This window comes from Thermobia domestica, chromosome 14 (assembly GCF_964235325.1).
Source record: "Thermobia domestica chromosome 14, izTheDome1.hap1.1, whole genome shotgun sequence".
NCBI lineage: Eukaryota > Metazoa > Arthropoda > Insecta > Zygentoma > Lepismatidae > Thermobia > Thermobia domestica.
In genome coordinates this window covers 74,650,776-74,673,885 of record NC_137467.1, presented here as the reverse complement: position 1 = coordinate 74,673,885, position 23,110 = coordinate 74,650,776, and the positions used below count along the sequence as shown (strand labels likewise).

The window sequence follows — 23,110 nt, the reverse complement described above, 5'->3', positions numbered from 1 at the left end:
TGTAGCAGGATAACACGTTTCTGATTCAGAAGTGCTGGCTCCAGAGTTTTTAGCTTTTCTTGAACACGCTCAACTGCTGACAGTACACAGTTGCATTGATGCTCTGACCAGCTGGTAGCATTTCTCGATGCACGATGTCGCCTGCAGTCCACTAAACACACAGGAAAACCTCCTTCTGGTACAGTTCTGGTTTCGACTGTTTTGGAATCAGTTCATGTTATGCTAACTAATGATGACGTCGCCGTGGAGCTTCGTACAGGACCTTCTTCTCATCACATGTCAACATTCCTCCTCAGACTCCTCCTCAGGAATGGCGCCTTCCTCAGACGAAGCAGCAAAGAAACACAGGTGCCTGCTCGAGTTGCCTTCTGGCCCGGTGTCAAATCATGTGGAATCCATCGAATCAACTTTAAGTGCTTTACAAGTTGATGGAGGTGCTGCCGAAGGGTTTCTCCACTCACACTGAATTGTAGTCCCAGTTTTTCACATGTTTGGTCACTGTTCGCTTCAATTGCTGCCTGAAGATCTTCATTTTGTACATGTGTTGGTCTTCCGGCACGCGGTGCATCTTCGAGGGTTTCGTCACCGTCCTTAAAACACTGAAAATTCTTCAGGTTCATATTTTCTGTTGTAGTACAACATTATCTATGATCGTGGTAAGTTGCATTTTATTATGTCCTTTCACTTATGAAAAACAAGCAAAAGAAAAATGGTAAATTTTGCGTTATTTTTAATAAGGCAGGCTCTTAACGATACTCACGATTTCTAATGAGTCACGAGATTTCAGGGTAAGACTATGAGGGAAAAGAGGCTCTTGTCGCCATTTGCTTTTCATCTAAATGCAGCCTGTCGAAATGCCTGGCAAAGTCATCAATTTATGTTATATCAACGTTAGCAAGGAACTAACCGTAGGAGTACTGTTAAGTGCTTTTCTATTGAAGCATGCCTATCAGCGAAAGTGAACAGTACACAAAATGTTCTGTTCACATCTGAGATGTACATTATGTCACAAATGCATAGAATCCTGTGCAAAAAATTAATGTTCAATTACATACGCTGGTACAACTTTCATTCAGTCTGTACAGTTAACTTAAATGCCAGTAGCAAATTACTTCTAAGGATAAGTCCCTAAATTAAAATATTAACCACTATTACAGTTGTTTTTGCAATATATTAGAATAAAAAAAACGTTATTATTGTAATGCCTTAAGATATCACAAAATGTGATATTTTGAGATTCAGGATACCCCTTATTTTTGATTCGATTCAATTTGCAGCCATATGTCATTTCCTTGTTCTCTCTCAAAAAAAAAAAAAAACGTTCCATATGAAATAAATGGGGTATAGCTTTTGGGTAGTATGTTGGAAAGAGTCAATATTACACATAATGTTACAAACATTTCTTATATGTTTCTTTAATACAGATGGGGGAATTTTAATTTTTCTTAAAGTTTTTATCACTGTCTGGGATTACACGCCTCAGATCTTGATTGTGCTATAACTATGTTTTCTTTATACGCATTAGTCCGCTGTCATACTTTTGAAATAACGTACATATCAGAATTGCTTTCAAAATGTACTTTTAACTGATTCAAAACCTATTTTATAACTAGGAAGCATTCTTATTTTGATGAACTTCGGAATACAATTTGGGATTGCTTACTAAACTTCTCGCAAATGTGCAAATGTATGTTATTATATCAATGTGATATATAGAGTACCTAAAGCTGAATTTCAAGATTCAATTTTATTGTAAATCGGTTCATAAGGTATAAATAAAGCATAATAGCATAAGGAAAAGGTAGATGCTGTGATACTTATCTTTTAAGAAAGGAGAGATTTAGGTGTGAAATACTTTTGCCACTTATCTTCTGAGCATACCGTCTTGAAATCGTCAAGCATCTCTAAAGTATATGTATGTTGAGTTAAGTATTATTATTATTATTTTTAAAGATGAAAACTGTTTAAGCGCATTTATTCTACTATCTTTACTAAGGTTTGCTCTTGTACTGTTATATATCTATTGCATAGCAGTCATGTACTTGTTGCAAGAGAGAAATATGTAGAGTGCTATTTAGTCGAATACGTATGAAGACAAGACAAGATACAGAATAAAGTTGATGAGGCCTCACCGCCACGAGAACAAACCCTTCCATACCCTCGACTAATCAGGAAAAATGTTCTGCAATTCCACGTATAAAACCTGGATTCTGGGGATGAAGGTTCCGTTCTAAGAAATTAACGGTTAAAAAAATTCGAGTGAGGTGCGCGGATGAAATTTTGAAAGATTATATTATTGTATGACAGAATTTATCATTATCATTATTACCTTATCCTGTATTACGTATCTGTAATTTAGTCTTCTCTTTCTCTTCTACAAACTTCTAAAATAAGTACAGAAATAGCGTTTAAAGGAAAAAGAAAACTTATTAACACGAAAACTATGCTATTGGAGGAAAAGGTTCAACTTACGGTTCCCATGCTTTATGTTTGAGGAACTCTTGAGTGTTTACTCTTTTTTTATATATTTTCTGTTTTCAATAACTTCAATATACTTCTGTCTTCAATAAAAACTTTAACTTCTCTAATCGTTGTTTAGTTACTTTAATATTACATTGTTGTCTAACAATAGTATAACATTATTTATACCTCTAAATGCAGTAAAACCTGTTTCTTTAAATTTGACAATTATAGTTGAAAATGCCCAATTTAATCAACTTATAACTCATCATTAGAGACCGGTTGTTTAAGCATTTAAAACCTGGAAAATAGACAAGCAAATAGGCACGTTCAATTTAAAAAATAGGCAGTAAAGTAGGCACTAAAATGTAACTCGAAATAATGAAGATATATACTGAATGCATTTAAAAAATAAATTCAAATTATAGATAATGTTCAAAGAATAGAGAAACATACCGGTACCTCTTTGTTAATAACTTCTTTTGCTGTATATATAAAAACGAAGCTTGACATGCATTCTATGTATATTTGGTAAATACATTCTAAACAACACTTTATCACTACACATAACAGTCCAAGTTTTAATAACTTTATCAGTAAACTCAGCAGTCAAAAGTTTTAGGGCATTTTATCACTACAAACAGCAGTTCGTAACTTCAGTCCACTATACTTTAAAAAGAACGTTAATTCTTTTGTGTATATGTGGAATGCTGGATCATACTGTGCCATTGCTTTCAGCGACATTCTTTTCTTGTAGCGGAGTGAAGCTTGATCTTGACCTGCCCATAAGTTAGTTTCTCTTAATCTTATATTTCTCGGAAGAGGCAGAATCTTTTCTTGAAATACGAAATTATATATTTTTCCCAATTAAATCTTGCCTTAAAGAAAATGCATAGAATAGACAACATTAGGCACTAAAGCAATTATTTAGACATATTTATACATAGGAAGAGACGAAATAGGAAAAATTGGCAAAATAAAATTGGCTTAAATTTAAACTACAGGGTTATTCAAAAAGAAAGAACACATTTCAAACATTTATTTCTTCCAAACTACAAAAGATAGAAACATGATTCGAACGTTACTTGATTAAGAAAAATTTATAATTTAAACAGCCCGGATAGAAGTTCCAATCACGGCTGCATTGGCGCTATTGTTTGTTGTTGTTTGTCTGTAGTGAAGTGGCGGCGTCCCCACAGGAAAAGTCTTTTTGTGTGCTACAATTGGCGAAACTTGAGTCCATTGTTGCAGTTCAGCGAGCATTTCGCCGTCAATTTAATAAACAACCGCCACATCATAAGCAAATTTACGAGTGGCATCGAAAATTCGTAGAAGATGGTTGCATCTGCAAAGGGAAAACCACGAGACGTCCACGCACATCGAACGAGAATGTCGAGCGTATTCATATACTTTACGAAAGGAGCCCAAAGAAATCCACATCACGAGCAAACAAAGAACTTAACATTCCTCAACCAACGGTATGGCGAGTTCTAAAACATCGTCTGCACATAAAGCCATACAAAGTGCAGTTATTGCAAGCATTGCATCCTGACGACCACAACAAAAGGTACGGATTTTGCATTAGCATGTTAGATGATATGGAAGAATACAATTTTGCTCAACGATTAATTTTTTTTTCGATGAATCCACTTTTCATCTTTCTGGTAAAGTTAATCGCCATAACGTTAGAATTTGGGCAAGTGAAAATCCTGCGGCAGGTATTCAACATGAAAGTGATTCACCAAAGATGAACGTCTTCTGTGCGATATCTTTAACCAAAGTTTATGAACCTTTTTTCTTCATGGAGAAACCTGTGACAGGATTAACCTATCTAGACATGCTTCAAAACTGGTTATTTCCGCAACTTGAAGATGATTCAGATGACTTCATCTTCATGCAAGATAGTGCCCCGCCTCATTTTTCTAACCACGTTCGACGTTACTTGAATGACACCATTCCAGAACGTTGGATTGGAAGAGGAGGTGCAGAAGATCAACTTTATCGCCGGTGGCCTCCCAGGTCTCCAGGTCTCACTCCGTGTGATTTTTATATATGAGGTTACGTAAAAGACCGTGTGCTTATCCCTCCTATGCCTGACACACTTGAAGGTCTACGACATCGAATTGTTGAAGCTGTGGATTCGATAACTAGAGACCAGCTGATTCGTGTGTGGCAAGAAATGAGCCACCGTTTTGACATTTGTCGTGTAACACACGGTGCTCATATTGAATGCACACCATAATTACTAACAATAAATTGTAAACTTTTATTAATCAAGTAACGTTCGAATCATGTTTCTATCTTCTGTAGTTTGGAAGAAATAAATGTTTGAAATCTTTTCTTTCTTTCTGAATAACCCTGTATAATCCTCCATATAAACTTTAAAACTTTATTTTTCATCATATCTTTAATATTAAAGAATAGGCATTTTGCCTAACTTCCGTGTCTACTCACCATGTTATACTTGTATGGCTCAACGACAATTTGGCGAAATGAAGTCGTAGGTCAACTGATGTAGGCTTTACAGTAGAGTGTAAGTATCTGTTTTTGTTAAAGCTAGCATTAACAGCTAGAGATTTTATATTTGAATAAAAATTGAGACTGTTAAGTACTACTAAGTTCAATATTAAATACATCTTCAGATGGATTTTCAAAAACATAAATACAAATTTCAATATCTGCATCTCTGAAAGTCACCCTAGAAATTAATTTTTAGGACACAATTCTCCACTTGAAATATAGGCACAAACATAGGATACGTTCTTCCCGAAAGTAGAAAAAAACTTCAAATGTTAATACATTGTTATAATAAGACAAAATTTCATACATGAATGGTTCATTCCCTGTGTGTCAAAAGCAAGTCTCTTATAAGTGCAACGACATGACAGGAGAGCAAAATGCTACACCAGGAGCCGCCAGCTTATTGTGCATGTTAACAGTAATAAAGCAAGTATGTACAGGGTAGCCAAAAAGTCCCTTTACATCTGGACTTATTTCATCCGTACGTTAATAATACTTTTGCAGGATGAACGCATTACTGACGCACTAACTACTGCACACGTTTCCTTTCGGGTTGACGGACGACCAGAACAAACGCCATCCAAAACACTTCCCAGACGAAAAGGTTTATTCTCTAATGTGATCAAAGCTGACGACTTAGTGGCTACTTACTGAACCGTTCACGAAACCTATACATCACCTACGGCATATTTTTGTTGTTGTACTTCCTTTAATGAACCCACACACTTCCCACTAAGTGCTCCTCCATAGAGAAGTAAGTGATAACTGCCTTTGCTGTTCACGAAACACGGATATACCAGACAACTAACTAGTCAACGCACAGATTTTATTGTCATCTGTCCGCAGGTAGTCACGTGGTAGTTACGCGGCAATCGTGTAGCAATTCGTGTGAGGACCAATGTTTCCATATCAATGATTAGGATGGAAGGTTCAAATATTTACAACTTATATTGCTAGACGCTTTTAGTTCACACATCCACAAAACAAGATAACGCAACGCTGTGTCGCTCTTTGTGTCGCTCTTTGTCTCAATGGACATAAGGGATATGACCGCTCCGGTTTCGTAGCGTTTAATGAAAACTAACATATGCAAAAGAAAACTCTGGCGAGCATACAGTTACATGCGCCACAAGAGAAAAGCACTATCTTAAGTTGCTGCCCAAAAATTTGGGAAAGCAATATATGTATGTATACACAACTGCAAAAGTACATTCCCACCAGCAATAGTACGCAACCCAAAAAGCAGGGTTGTTGGGGTGGTTCAGAATCAGAAAGGCGTTGCATCGAACCTCTATTTTCTTTGAAAAATATCAGTGTAGCAAACTGCAATTAAGAGAATAAAATAAATTGTTAAGAATGACGATTTTATTATTGTAAAGGCAATGGATGACATAAAAACTTACAAAATAATCTTACTTAAGCAGTTCAAACAACATGAATGGTAAGAAATAGATATAAGAGAAATGCAGTTTCTCTCCTTTTTCCAAAATAGATCTCGTAAAAAAAGGTTAAATAAAGTAAAGGATTAATACAAAAACCTAACAGCATAAAAACAAGTATCCACACGAAACAGAAAGAGAGACAAACAGAGAACAAGAGACATGAATGGCGTAGCAGACTTGCGGGCCTGCCGGGTAAGACAAACAGATGAAACAGTAGTTGTAAACTCAATTGTTATAATAATAATAATAATAATAATAATAATAATAATAATAATAATAATAATAGACTAATAATAATAGTTATTATGATTATGATTATTAATTATTATTATCACTATTATTATTAAGAACCAATTTCCTTTTCGAAAGCTCTGACTCTGCCTAAGAACATGTCTGCATGTAGTGGCCATATGTGCACATTTTCTCAATGAGCGGCCCCAAATGCCAAAATGGATGGAAATTTCCGAGAGAGAGGAACAAAAACTTTCTTATGATAAATTCGAGGTCAAAGTTCGAAGCACGTGCTTTTGACAGGTTCTTTTTGTTTCCTTTTTTCGGAACAGAAAAGTTTTTGAGGCTAAGAAATTACAGTATATAATATTGCAAATTTGGAAGTGTATTTATTTACATTGCAATTTTTGGAAATAAAGGAATTGTCAGTATACGTTATTCTAAAAATTAAGTTTATTTCTTCATCCATCGCAAGTCTTAGGGGCCCCTATACCTCGGCCCCCGAATATCGATAACGAAAATTTAAGATGTTGGTATATCGAAGTCGATATCTTTACGATACCGAATGTTGATATGTCAATATAGATACCCACGATATGGGTATATCGACACGTCGCAGCACTAGATCAGAGGAAAGATGCTTGAAATATACTGGAATAAACAATCGACATCTAAATACATTCCCCCATTTCTGTACCCATGGTTGCCGGGTAACGGGATGAACCCGAATAAAAATTTTAAGCCAAAACAATTTGTAAAATAGAAATAGTTATATTTTCACCTTAACAGAAAACTATTACTGTGATTTACCTTTTATTTTTGTTTCTGATTGCCATCATAAATCAACGACAGTTCACGTACTTTATAGTAATATACTCTATAATCTTTTACAACTAAGCCAACTTTAAGAAGAAATTCTTGTGATATTAAGGTGGAATCTTCTATAAAATAACCATAATTTATTGTCTTTATTTCTATCAGTACTTTTGTAACAGACTGAGAGCTACAAGACTAATAGATCTAGAAATAAGATATTACATTCCTATTTTCTCTCAGACTAAAAGACTTCTGCATGTTGCTGTGATTGTCACTTTTCAAATATAAGTCCCCTATTCGGGGTAATTCTGGGTACTGCTGTTTCGAGGTAGTCGGTACCCGAAAGTGCAAATTTGTCGACTCTCAAATCTCGACACTTTGTTAAACGAAATTTCACATTTCATGTTGTTATTTCTTCGTTATAAAAACTTTTCTGGTTATCTTTATTCATGGTGAATTACTGAACTAATGTACTCCGCATAAAAGAAAATACAAGGAAATAAAAAAATGCAACAGCTAAGCCGTGAAGCAAGGCCACCGAATATATACCTTCTTATACCATAGTCGTGTCTGCTAAAGACACTTCTCTCTCTCTCCTTCTTTCCTCTCTCACAAACTAAAATCAGCAGCAACATGAGCACAATTCTAGTTTTGAAATGTGCATGTACTAGCATCAATAAAGCAAAAGAATAAAAATGAGACGAAACAAAATTCATAGGTTCATGTAGAGGGAAACTTAAACACATTCAATGAAAAATTGAAACGAATAGATACCTGTTAGATGTACAGAACTGAGACAAAGAGGATAGAAGAAGAAAAAGAAAAGGAAGCAGATAAAAGCATTGGATTTAAACGTATTAAGGAAAGAATCTAACATTATAAAGTTTCGTTTCCGGAAATCCAACAGTAATATAGAAATAACGTTTTTTTTTATATTTTTGAGAACCATTCGAATATATAGAGGATGCTTGAAAAATTCATTAAATCACTTTAAAAATGATACAAATACCGAAATGGTTGCAAGTTCGGTAGTATTCATTAAACATACCGATCCGAAATACATTATAATAAACCCAGTAGCTTATACCTTTCTTCCAGACTACAAATGCAAACTGAGCAAAAAAGAAAGAAAGAAAGAAAGAAATAGAAAGAAAGAAAAATAAATGAGTTCTATTTCATGCCATAGGAAAATAAAAGAGATTTTACTTATTTCCTTGACAAGATGTCTGTGTGTGTGAGAGAGAAAGAGAATTCGACTTGCGGGTTTGAGTTTTGTGTAAAAGCAGTTAGTTGCGGGGTGAAAAAACTTTCGGGGACAAAAAATCGCGTCCCGCAAGTCGGTAATAGTTTTTTCTTAGTTTTCCTGTATTTTGCATGTTTATTTAAATAATCTATATTTTGAATAAACAATTTGAACTTTATACTTTCTAATTAGTATACTTTGCAGCAAGGTTAAATAGTTTTTATGTGCATTAAAAGTTTATCATTTAGAACCCTACGATTTACCATTTAGTTACGCTTAAAAGTTTACCATTTAGAAGACTTCTGTACAGCTATTTTTGTAGATTGGCAATTTTCGGGGTCGCTTGCTTTTTTTTTACGAAATAAAAATTATTTACGAGTGTTTAATTTGCATAAATAGACATATTGATAACTTTAAAAGTATTCTTTTAAATCTTACACAAATTCTACTTCAGTATGCTTTATATACTTAAACAAAACTACACACACATTTGCCTCAATTGCCCCGCCCACTCCATGTCAGTCATACTATAAGCAGGATTTGTCAGTGCGTGGCTCCTGCCACTGCCCCCGTCTTCCTCTTATCAATCATTGTCAATGAAGCACGTGGATTGAACTAAATTGTACGTACAAATCAATAAAAATTATTGTAATAACTTCAGTTGTTGCTTCTTTCTAAAGGAAGAAATTAATAAACGGGGCTTTGCTTTTCGGAAAAAACAGTAGTTGAGAAAGACTATATATGTCGGCATAGCTAAAACTAACTCTATGTCCTATGGAACCCGGAGATTCAATGCCACGTTCACAAGAGCTCTCCATTGACTTCTATCCTTAGCTAATTGCATCCAGTTTCTACTTTGTATTCCTATTTCTGCGAGGTCCATCTTAATATTGTCCTCCCATCAGCGCCTAGGTCTTCCTAATGGTCGTTTTCCGATTGGTCTTCGAGTCGAGACTTTGAAAGCATTTCTACTTTCTTCCATTCTAGCTACATGACCTGCCCACCTAAGCCTTCTAGACTTGACGACCCTAACAATGTTGGTAAACCGTATAAATTATGTAGTTCCTCGTTATGAAGTTTCCGCCATTCCCCATTCCCGTTCCTATTGGGTCCGAATATTCGCCTCAGAATCTTGTTCTCAAATACTTTCAGTTTATGTTCTTCCCTCAAAGTAAACGACCACGTTTCGCAACCATATAGAACAACAGGCATGATTATCGTTTTATATATTTTAAGCTTCATATTCCTCGACAAAATTCGCGACGACAAGAGATTTTGAACCGAGTTGTAACACGAATTCCCTGCTTTTAGTCGACATTTAATTTCTTCGTGAATATGATTTTCGTCTGTTAATATTGATCCTAAATATTTGAAAGTATCCACTTTATCAAAAGTATTATATAATATTTTAACGCATCCATAATTTGCCGTATTACAGTCCCAACGCACTTCCATTTATTTAGTTTTCTGTAATTACTTCTAAACCCATGTCCGTGCAATCGTTTAATAAGATTTCTGCATTTCTTTCTATTGATCTCTTATCATCACCTATTAAATTTACATCATCAGCATATGCAATAACCTCGTGAATACCGTTTAACTCTAGGCCGTAGTTGCTATCTTTGATTTTCCTTATAGCGTATTCCAGAACAAAGTTAAATAATAATGGCGACAACGCATCTCCTTGTTTCAGGCCATTTTCGACATGAAAGCTCGTGGACAAAAATTTTCCTACCCGGACTTTACTTTGGGATTCATTTAAACATATCTTAATTAATCTAATTAGCTTTCTCGGTATTCCAAATTCTGTAAGAACGTTGTATAATGTGTTTCTCCGAACCAAGTCGTACGCATTTCTAAAATCAGTAATAGTTGATGTACCGGGATATTGTATTCTCACTTTTTTCGAGTATTTGGTCGATAGTTCATCGATTTTGTCTAAATCCGCACTGATAATCTCCAATAATTTCATATGTGTATGGGGTCAATCTTGCTAATAGAATATTTGAAAGGATTTTATAGGATGTTGACAGAAGAGAAATGCCTCGATAATTATTACAGTCAGTTTTGTCGCCTTTCTTGTAAATTGGAACAATGATTGATTCTTTCCACTCTTGCGGCAATTCTTCCTTGTTCCAGATATGGAGAATGAGTTTGTGTATCTTGTTCCACAATTTTTCGCCTCCAGCTAAAATTAACTCAGCCGGAATTTCGTTTACACACGGAGATTTGTATTTCTTTAATTTCTTTATAGCGGTTTCTATTTCTATTCGGTTGGGTTCTGGAATATACGGTTCTGCGGTGTGTATCTCCTTTTCTCCCCGCACATTAGTTTTTAGCTGCGTGTTCAGCAAATCGTCACACAAATCTTTCCATTTATTTAAAATGCTATTCCTATCAGTGAGAACAGTTCCGTCAGCTTTCTTTAATATATAAGCACGAGGTTGATAACCTTTCTTAAATTCGCTTATCCCCTTATACATGCCCCGAATATTTTTATTTTTAGTATTATCTTCAAGTTCCTTAATTTTAGCTTTCAAAAAATTGCGTTTCTTTGTTCTAAAAGTTTTGAAAGTTTCCCGCCTGATATCTGCGAAATTTTGTGTAGTTATTTCATTCGGATTTTGTCCCAATTTTTCTTTTGCTAAACTTTTAATGCTATCTCTAATTTTAATCCAAGTATCCTCAACACTAGTGTACTCCGAATCTTCTAAAATCGAGAATCTATTCGAAACTTCAATCTGGTGTTCCTCTCTTACCTGGCTCTCTTTTAATTTCTTTAAATTAAATCTCTCCGTTTTCGGACATTGAATATTACCGTTATTCAACGATAATCTCTCTCGTATTATCGCTGCTACCAGCTAGTGATCAGTGTCACATTCAGCCCCTCTAAACGACCAGACATCAATTATGTTAGATTGCCTTCTTCTATCTACTAAAACGTGATCAATTTGATTATGTGTTTTTCCGTCTGCTGTTGTCCAAGTGTATTTATAAACGTCGCGATGTGGAAATTTTGTACTCTTCACGATTAGGTTTTGGAATGTTGCAAAGCTCATGAGTCTAACTCCGTTGTCATTACTTTCCTTATGCAGACTTTCGTTCCCTATAATCGGTTTGAAAATATTCTCTCGTCCTACCTTCGCATTGAAATCCCCTAGTAGAATTTTCATAGTATTGCGGGAGTTGGTCAAATATCCGTTCCATTTCTTCGTAAAAACCGTCTTTTACATCGTCATCCTTATCTTCAGTTGGGGCATGCACATTTAAAACAATAATATCACACCACCGAGTAATAAAAGAAAGTCTGTCAGTGACAAATTCAACCCGTTTAATTGCTGGTAATATTCGTTTGTGAGCGAAAAACCGTGTTCCTAACTGGTGACTTATTTCCTTCCCCGTAAAGGAACGTAAAATTTTCGGAATTCACAGATCCATTTCCTTCCCACCTAACTTCCTTAACTCCTACTACGTCCATCCTGTATTTCTCTAACTCACTCGTTACGGATTTTAACGCGCCTGCCCTATAAAGACTTCTAATATTCCATGTTCCAAATCTCATGTCCATTTTCTTTTGCTGAGGTCGTGCCAATTTATCAGTCCTTGTCCGAGGCTTTTGTGAATGTTTCTGAACAAGTCCCTTTTTTTACAGGATGGGGTTGTTAGCCTTACCCAAACTCCCAAGCTGGAGGACCACTCCTAATCGTCTGTCCGCAACTGCTTATTCAGTATATTCACAGCTAACCTCTATATCTAGAGGCCTTCTCCTCGATCCGCAACCTAAGGACGCGCCATGCCGTGGTGACAGGAACCCACGTTACATAGCTATACATATGTCGGCATAAAGAAAATTATTCAGATATATTATTTTTTATGTGAAAATAATTATGTATTATCAAAAATGATGTTCACTTCGTTGACGCATGCACATTTCCTCTGACTAGCTTTGCTCAGATTTGTAATATGATGCATAATGGTAATGATTACAAAAATTCTATTATGACCATACATTCTTAACCAGTTTCTCTAGTATCTAACATAAATAAAATAAAGAGTTTGTTTGCTTGTGATTGTGTTTGTCTCTCTGCCTGTGTGCGGCCTGGGGACGAGACGAATGGGAAGAGAGTTATCAAATTTTCGTCACCGGTACCTTGATCCAGGCCCCAGATCAAGAGGGAGCGCTTTTTTCAAAATTCAAACCAGGGGTCTCAGGGGGTCGTTTACCGGGACATGTAAAAGTAGTAGAAAATGACAGATATTTGTGTCAAATTCATAATTTGCGCGGTCTCTGAGATCAATGATGAGACTCCGATCGCATTAACTTCCAAATTCAAACCAATCGGCTGCGGGCCTGGGGAAGGGGGATACCGAGCATGTAAAAATAATTCAAAATGACCGATATTAATGTGAAATCCATAGTTTTCGTGGTCGCTGAGATCAATAGTGACACTTCCATTAGCGATGACGTTCAAATTCAGCTACCATTGTATCCGCTTCGGGGGTCACGAGGGGGGGATACCGAGCCATGTAAAAATAATCCAAAATCACCGATAATAGTTTCAAATCCATAGTTTTTGCGGTCGCTAAGATCGATAGAGACACTTCTATTAGCGATGACTTTCAAATTCAGCTACCATTGTATAAGGACCGGGGCATCTGCGAGGGGGGGGGGTTCCAAGACATGTAAAAATAATCGAAAATGACTGATATTAGTGTGTAGTCCATATTTTTCGGGGTCGCTGAGCTCAATGGTAAAACTCAACATTGCGTTTACTTTCAAATTTAGCCCTTACTAGCTAAGGAACCGGGTCCATAATAAAAAGGTTACCGAGATGTGTAAAAATAATCGAAAATGACCTATATTAGTGTCAAACCCATAGTTTTCGCGGTCACTGAGGTCAATGTTGACACTTCCATTAGCGGTGACTTTCAAATTCAGCCACCATTGTATGCGAGCTGTGGGTTTCCTACTAGGGGCCTCCAGAAAATTGTTGAGTCTATGACCGGTGTAGTAAAGGACTATGTAGAAGAAAAAATAAATATATTATATGAAAAAACGCAGTATGTATCTCTTAATGTTTTTTGTTTGAGCGTATTTAGCTGATAAAAAAGAAAAGTTAGGTGTTCAAAATCGTCAATTCCATGACAGACAAAGATAATTTACAAGCAGATGTAAAAAAAAATATTCAAATTCTTAGCAAAAAGTTTGTGTGTGTGTGTGTCAACAAAATATACTGTGAATTCAACTATAGATTATGATAAACTATAAAGTGCATGAACCACGGAGGCTCAGTGATAGAGCATTCACCTCTGCTGCATGGGGACCTTGGTTCCATCCCAGACCGCGCCAAGTAGATTTTGTGATGGACAAACACCATGTTCGTGGGTTTTCTTGGGGTTCTCTCGTTTGCTCCCACTTTATTCATTCCACCATTTCATTCATTTCTCATTATCACCGTCTCCTTTAACCTAACCGGTAAAATCGTGGGACGTAAAACTGAAAGATTAAAAAAAAAAACATATGTGTGAAAATATTAACTGTGCCTACGTCAACTTCTACCGTTGAAAGATCTTTCAGCTCAACGATTCGAATAATAACAGCAATAAGAAATGGAATCGAAGGCGATTGACATTGGACGACGGCATGAAATTCAGTTTAAAATCCTACGATTATATCCTTTAGGCTAAGGGAAACGGATGATTAAGGAAAGTGAATGATAATGATGATGGATGAATTTGTGGAATGGGAATGTGGGAGGAAATGGAAGTATCCCGAGAAAACCCATGGACACGATATTGTCCATCACAAACTTACTTGGGCGGGGATCGAACCAAGGACCAGAGGTAGACGCTTTACCACTGAGTCACTGTGCCACCCCCCCCCCCCATGACTGCATGATGTTTTCTATTGAAGGAGATGTTCGAAATAGTTTTAAATTCTTAAGTGGTATGCATCCAAAAGACAAAGACCTGTTTAGTTTAAATGAGCAAGGCCTTTACAAGAATTATTACAAAATGATCATTACAAAATTAATAAGTATTTTCGAAGTATTTAATTCTTTGGTAAATTAACCGCTTAGTATTAAGATATTCAAGTTGGAAATTAGATAGTTTTCTGACTTAGAACTACTGTAAGAAACCGCTACTTTGAAAAGCTTTCGATACTTGGTCTAGCTCCCACTAAAATGTCTTGGTCTGCTTTACATTTAGAGAAAACCTGGGTGAGTTAAGAGAAGCCTAGTTTTAAAATCATGGTAAATATGTGTTTAGTTTAAGTGTTTTTTGTATCATAATAAGATTTATTATTTACTACATTCGAATTTATTTAATAATCAGTTGAACATGAACACATATTCTTGTGCTTTTCTTAAAAGTAAGGAGAAACAAAACAGTAAAAAGACGTAGCATTTTTATATTGTGTTATTTTATGAGGTATCCATAGAATATAACTCAAAATTTCATTATTTTAAAACAGTAACACCAGTGTTGCATTTAGGATTTTGTTTCGGACACATTGCCTAAATCCAAAATAACAATAAACCTAGCTTTATTATAGCATTATGTATTACATATCTATTAGAAAAGGGGGCACGGTGGTTTACTGGTAGAGCGCTTACTCTGGTGCATGGTGTCCTTAGTTCGATCCCCGCCAAAGTAATTTTGTGATGGACAACATCATGTCCGTGGGTTTTCTCGGGGTACTTCCGTTTCCTCCTACTTTCTCATTCCACCAATCCTTCCATCATCATTCACTTGCTTTAATCATTGTTTTCCTTAGCCTACAGGGCATAATCATGGGACTTAAATTGAAAGATTTAGTTTTTTTTTTCATTTTATTTCAAACTAGCAATAAATCTAGTTTTATTATAACATTATGTATTGCACATCGAATAGAAAAACTATAGCTTAAAACTCGTTGGTAAGGTCATCCCCACTTACAAATAATAATAATAATAATAATAATAATAATAATAATAATAATAATAATAATAATAATAATAATAATGAATAAGTTAGAAGCAATGAATAATATAAAACCTGTAGGAAGTAAGCCTGATAATGTCTACAAAATGTTGTTAAATAATAACCCGATTCCGGGCCTTTTTCTTTCTAAACCAGAAATTTTAGTGCGCAGTTTATGAAGCCATAATTGTTCGGCACCCTATAATTCAGACACTATACAAAAGGTCTTGAAAGCAATTATTATTTCGGATGATAGCGATGTGAAGATACTACTTATTTAATTTTTATATTTTTTGATATTCTTTATAGTTTTAAGTTATTCATTGAAAGTGTAAACAAACTTAGCAGAAAGCATTAAGTTTTCGGGGGGAGAGATCTCAAGCTCTATAGCTCTTTATAAATACGCCTCTGAGAATTCCGATCATCCCACCCCCCACAACATACCAGAAAATACCCTCCTATCCAGAAAAATTTTTCTGGAAGAAAACTTACATGCATGAGTTTTATTTTAACTCGTTGAGCTTTTACGGTCAAGTCCTATGATTGGTCGTTAAGTCTACGGAGATGTGACGTATTAAAGTTTGAGCGCCCTCTACAAGTTTTTCAGTCGCACGACGTGACAGACTGTGAGTTCTAATTGGAAGTGAAGCGAAGATACCGGAGAAGGAAGAATATACTGGAACCATGGTAAGAGTATAAACTAATGAAAATAACTTTGTGTTGTTCAATAATTTGGTTTACTTTTAATCAACAGAAATAAGACAGTTAATTATGTGCGTATATAAACATAGTTTTATTTATTTATTTATTTATTTATTTATTTATTTTGTTCGTATTGATATAAAGGATAGTGATAACCGAAAACTTTGTGGTCTGCACTGTCGAATTGGGAAGGTGAGATGCTATTGAAATAAAATACTTAATTGGTAGTTAATGATAGGGTTAATGATAAAATGTGTTTATACTATAATGATAGAAAGGAAAATGAACTGTTGATGTGAATATTACAATGAAAGAAAATAAAACTTCGACAGAGGTACCAAAAATATAAATATATGCATACATATAGAATTTGTTGTAGGCGATTGACTAGGGCCAGGAACATATTTGAACAGAACAGTTCAGGAAAAAAATGTGCACTCATGTTCAGTATAGACAAGGTTAGTCAAATTGTTCCTTTGCCATGTATGGCCTGTTGTTGCCATTCTCATAGCTGAGGTGTAATCAGTGAGGACCCAGCCCCCCACTAAAATTTTGTATTTTGTTCAAAGAAAATAGGGAAGGGCGCTTACCTCTGGTGTGTGGAGTCTGTGCTCGATTCCCGACCAAGCAAGAGTGTGGTGGACAACATAGTGTCCGTGGGTTTTCGGGGTAATACTGTTTCCTCCTACATTATCATCCCCCAATTCCTCCATCATACATTAGTTTTAATCATTATCTTTCTTAGCCTAAAAGGCATAATCGTGGGACATTTTAATTGAAAGATTTTTCTCCAAGAACTTGAGTTTAAAAAAAAACTAAGTTTCTTGTGGAAGTTTTCTTATTGACTTGACAGCGATTTTTCGCATCGCTGTAGGTAGGATGGATTTAATTATGTTACATATTTCCAGAAATTTCAGTGTTTTTATCAAGAACGGCATTTCGTTTATTTTGCTACTGCAATCTGGCTTCTACGATATGTTCCTTTTTCTTTTTATGAAAGTTGGTCATCTGCAGGGGTGCAGGTAGCAAAGCAGTCTCCTAAGTGGGGAGATTTATTTTAACTCCCATACTGTAGGATAAAAATATTGGTTTATTCAAATTTAGAGTCCCTATTCAGCACTGATGCTATCAGACCTGAACCTATAAAGTGCAACCACAACCACCGAAGTGTGTTCAGTGCTCTCCTACCAGAAATTGAACCCGGACCATGCACCAATAGAGAAGGAGAGAGTAAAGCTCCTTAGACAAAGCAATAAGTTTACTATTTTTAATATATTATTTAAATTCAAAATACTTGGAAATGAACTATTGTTTTGTAACACTTTTTTATCACTAGGGTAAATGTGTCAGTAGTCGACCCTTTAAGGGTGAATTCAATTTCGAAAAATTATTACATGCAGATTTTCTCATCACATCCCATTCACATCGCGTAAGTACAAAGAATAAAGCTTAAAACATTATGTTCGAAAGTAAACTATTAACTTAATTTTTAATAATTTTCCAAAATCACCTGTAAAAATCCAGTAGTCGGCCACCAGTTACACAGAGGTCTGCCAATATTCACCCCAGTAGTCAGCCGCATTTAATATCACGGATTTAAACGTAAATAAACGACATACACAGACTTAAATAAAATTCAGCTGCTACAGAGGAGACACTAAAACCTTTGTATATCTAAATAAAAATACAAAATAATACACTTTAAATAAGTGTTTAAAGTATATCTATTAAATTAATTTTCTAAAATAAGTTATGCAAACTTATTCAAAATAGCATAGGCTCTTAAACAAACCAGAGTGCTTAACAAAGTATTAGTAATTGCACAGTCTCAAAAATTCAAAAAATTTCGAAACCAATAAGCTGTTTCATATCATAATTTTCTAAATAATAGGAACTTTTGGTTTCATAACTCACTCTATGGCCTTATGGAATCCGGAGGTTCAATGCCGCGTTCACAAAAGCTCTCCACTGACTTCTATCCTTAGCTAACTGGATCCAGTTTCTACTTTGTATTCCAATCTCTGCGAGATCCATCTTAATATTGTCCTCCCATCTGCGCCTAGGTCTTCCTAATGTCGTTTTCCGATTGGTCTTCCAGTCAAGACTTTGAAAGCGTTTCTACTTTCTTCCATTCTACCTAATTGACCCGCCCACCTAAGTCTCCTAGATTTGACGACCCTAACAATGTTTGGTAAACTATATAAATTATGTAGTTCCTCGTTACGAAGTTTCCGCCATTCCCGCTCCTCTTAGGTTCGAATATTCGTCTCAGGATCTTGTTCTCAAATACTTTCAGTCTATGTTCTTCCCTCAGAATAAGTGACCATGTCTCGCAGCCATACAGAACAGGAATGATTATAGTTTTGTATATTTCAAGCTTCAAATTCCTCGACAAAATTCGCGACAACAAGAGATTTTGAACCGAATAGTAAAACGAATTTCCTGCCTTTAGTCGACATTTATTTTCTCCGTGAATATGATTTTTCTCTGTTAATATTGATCCTAGATATTTGAAATTATCCACTTTATCAAAAGTATTATTTAATATTTTAACGCAACTATAATTTGCTGTATTATGGTCCCGACGCACTTCCATGTATTTAGTTTTCTCTGCATTTAGTTGTAAACCCATGTCCCTGAAAGCGCTTAATAAGATCTCTGCATTTCTTTCTATTGTTCTCCTATCATCCCCTAGTAAATTTACATCATCAACATATGCAATAACCTCGTGAATACCGTTCAACTCTAGGCTCTGGTTACTATCTTTGATTTTCCTTATAGTATTCCAGAACAAAGTTAAATAATAATGCCGATAACGCATCTCCTTGTTTCAGGCCATTTCGACTCAAAAGTTCGTGGATAAAAATTTTCCTACCCGGACTTTACTGTGGGATTCATTTAAACATATCTTAATCTATTTAGCTTTCTCGGTATTCCAAATTCTGTAATAATGTTTTTCTCCTAACGGAGTCGTACGCCTTTCTAAAATCAATAAATAATTGATGTACCGGGGTATTGTATTTCCACTTTTTTCGAGTATTTGTCGAATGGTAAATATTTGGTCGATAGTTGATCGATTTCGTCTAAATCCGCACTGATAATCTCCAATAATTTCATCTGCGTATGGGGTTAGTCTTGTTAATAGAATATTTGAAAGGATTTTATAGGATGTTGACAGAAGAGCAATGCCTCGATAATTATTACAGTCAGTTTTGTCGCCTTTCTTGTGAATTGGAACAATGATTGATTCTTTCCACTCTTCTGGCAATTCTTCCTTGTTCCATATAAGGACAATGAGTTTGTGTATCTTGTTCCACAATTTTTCGCCTTTAGCTAAAATTAACTCAGCCGGAATTTCATTACCACCTTCAGATTTGTGTTTCTTTAATTTTTTTACAGCGGTTTCCTACTTCTATTCGGTTGGGTTCTGGAATATACGGTTCTGCGGTGTGTATGTCTCTCTCTCCACGCACACTAGTTTTTGGTTGCGTGTTAAACAAATCGTCAAAGTAATCTTTCTATCTATTTAAGATGCTATCCGTGTCAGAGAGAACTGTACCGTCAGATTTCTTTAATATATAAGCACGAGGTTAATAGCCTTGGTTGCATAACATCTAAGATTACTATATGTTAATCCAAGTCAGAACTTAGTAGATCTGATGATTCAGATTGGGAACTTGTCTTGGATTACCGGTCTCGTATCGAGTTTGTACCTCCTTCTCGGAACAGATCATTTATTAAACAGGCGAAGATTATCAAATCGAATCAAAACTTTAATCAAAATAAAACGGTTGATAAGAGTTGTCAGACTGAAAGGAGGAACTCAGAGTATTCTCAGAACTTTAATAATAATAATAATAATAATTACAATCAGAACTCATTTCGAGGCAATAATCGAAACCGATGATTTAGAGGAAGAGGAAATCGATATCGAAACAATGGAAATCGATACGGTAACAACAATAAAAATTATAACGATCAAGTGGAAGAAAATGATGGGCCTAGACAGATGTCTAGTGGTAACAGTGAAGGGTCTCCGAATTCGAGAGAGCAGGTAACCAGTTCGGAAAACCTGACTCGCAGCTGCCAATGAGAAAGGGGCAGGCAAGCTGCGAAGGACAAGACCCCTTCCGAAGTATTTGTACAGTGACCTCGTTAAACTCTTCTGGTACTACAAATCCTTTTCTAGAATTCCATGTTAATTTTGTAGTTGAAGACGATTATGTCTGTTCATCATCTGAGTATTATTTTTCTCCTTCACCCATGATAAAAGGAAACATTGCTAGCATAGATCTGCGGTATACGGTGTATAGCGACGCTGAACTGAATTTGATGGATTGGGAAATATGGAAACGTCTAAAATTAACTTTTCCAGCAGCCAAGCTACATCCGTATACTAGACTTACTTTAGGAGCCTTTGCAGGAAAAGAAAAATTCCAAGTACAGGGATTACAAACTTTCAATTTAAATTTTCAAGGTCACCTTTTTGAAACTCCTATATTTGTGATGAAATACTTACGAACTGATATCATCTTAGGATGTCCGTTCTTAGATAAATTTAATGGTATTATTGATCGAGGTAAAAATGAAGTTAGACTCCAAACTTCGTCTGGGACTCAGATTTTCTTACAGTCCATAAGGCCTGAAGTCTTATTCGTTGGAATTTCTTCGAATCGTGTGGAGGTCTCTTAACCCACATGGCCAGTTCGAGCTATCGAACAGATGGATAAGACCACTTCTTTAGTGACTTCAACCATTGAGGAAGCTCAACAGTTAGTGAAGCAGCCTAGGAACTTTGCGATGAATCCTGTTGAACACTATTCGTCGGTGGATCCAGAGCCTAATGTCTCTGAGGTTGAGATTCAGGATTATATTAAGTCGAGAATCGACTTAGATGAACATTCGAAACAACGTCTAGCCAGTATTCTTTTGAAGTACCGATATTTATTTTCGGAGTATTCTAGACGCGTGCGTGCACCGCTTTATAAAATTCAATTAATAGATGAAAATCCGATAGTAGGACCGTACTATCCTGTTCCCCATGCACTTCAACCTGCTTTTGAGAAAGAACTCCAAACTTGGATCAGCTATGGAACAACCTTCTCCGTATCGTAATCCGATACACTGCGTACGAAAAGCGTCAGGAGGAGTACGTCCAGTTTTAGACCTCCGAGCCCTAAATCAGAAAGTTTTGGCGCCGAAATTTCAGGTGGAAACTATAGGCGAAATTTTGAACCGGGTAACTAAGGCGATATATTTTAGTTCTTTTGATTTTTCTTCTGAATACTATGGAATTGGGTTAGATCCCACATCATATCCATGTACTAGTTTTGTATATGCAGGTCATCAGTATGTAATGTGTGTATTACCAATAGGTATTAAGAGTGCACCTTCAATTTTCCAGAATATCATGTACTCTTTCTTTGATGAGACTACAAAATCTTTTGCCACGATTTATCTTGACGACATTTTATTTTCTAGTTTTTCCCTCGAGGACCACTTCGAACATTTAGAAAAGGCCTTTGAAATCTTTGCTCGCGCTAACGTCTCATTAAATTTTCGAAAGTGCCAGTTTATCCAACCTGAAATACATTTTCTAGGACACATCATTAGTGGAAACAATATTAAGGTCGATCCTAGACATAATGAGCCCATTCGTTGTTTCCCGATTCCGAAAACCAAACGACAATTAAGAACATTTTTGGGTTTAGTAAATTGGAGAAGAAAATTCATAGCTTATTTCTCTGCTTTAACATCTCCTCTATACGACTTGTTGAAAAAGGATAGGAAGTTTGTGTTCACTCCTGATTTATTAGAGTTATTTTACAAACTAAGAGAACTCGTGAGTCAACCACCGGCTTTAAGCCAGCCTGATTTTTCATTCCCATTCCATATTTTCTCCGATGCCAGTGGAGAAAATTTAGGAGGATTTCTCGCACAATATCTTGACGGTGAATCGTCCCCAGTAATTATTGCTTATGCGAGTAGAAGAGTAAAACCACATGAGCTGTCCTTGTCTATTTTCCAACTAGAAGTATTAGCTATTCTCTTTCTTTGCGACCATTTTTCGCAATATATTCTAGGTCGTCCGACGGTTGTACACTGCGATAACGCAGCAGCTACGCATGCGTTTACCATAAAAAGTTTAGATTTTAGGACTACTCGTATTCTTCTAAAACTTCAAAGATACGATCTACAATTTCAACATGTGTCATCAGAAGACAATTTCATTGCTGATATACTTAGCAGATATCCTCCGGAACTTCCTGGAGATAGTACCCATCCTTCTGTTAATCTGTTGTCTAATCTTGATTTTTCCTTTCTTAATCGTGAGGAATTTCTTCAAGGTCAATCCAAAGATCCATTTTGTCAGAAAGTTCGGAAATCTCTCGTTAATCCATCTGAAGTCTCTGACTTCATAGAACATAAAGGTCTTCTATATCGTAAGAATATTCGGACAAATCAATGGGTTCTCATTGTGCCACAATGTCTAGTTGACAACATTGTTGAAGCAGTCCACCTGCGAGGTCATTTTGGAGTGTGTAAATGTTTATCAGTATGTCGGAAACTTTTCTATTGGCGTAACCAACGAAACTCTATAAAAATATGTGAAGGATTGTACTCGTTGTGCTGAGACTAAATTTCCCAATCGGATCATTGCTAAGGAAGCATGACAAATAGAAGCTCAAGCTCCTCATGATAAATTAGGAATAGATTTGGTAGGAAAACTACC

The 23,110-nt window shown here is 35.8% G+C and overlaps 2 protein-coding genes across 2 annotated transcripts in view; both read right to left on the bottom strand.

Moving 5' to 3' along the window:
• LOC145670621 (uncharacterized) overlaps nt 1-3,032 on the bottom strand; it is a 30,450-nt gene extending 27,418 nt beyond the window's left edge. Inside the window, exon 1 of the mRNA XM_081739413.1 lies at nt 2,923-3,032. Coding sequence (XP_081595539.1) covers nt 2,923-2,973 — 51 coding nt within the window. The 5' untranslated portion in view covers nt 2,974-3,032. The remainder of the gene's footprint in view (nt 1-2,922) is intronic.
• Nucleotides 1-23,110, bottom strand: part of LOC145670624 (O-acyltransferase like protein-like) — a 430,615-nt gene that overhangs the window by 246,298 nt on the left and 161,207 nt on the right. The window lies entirely within an intron of this gene.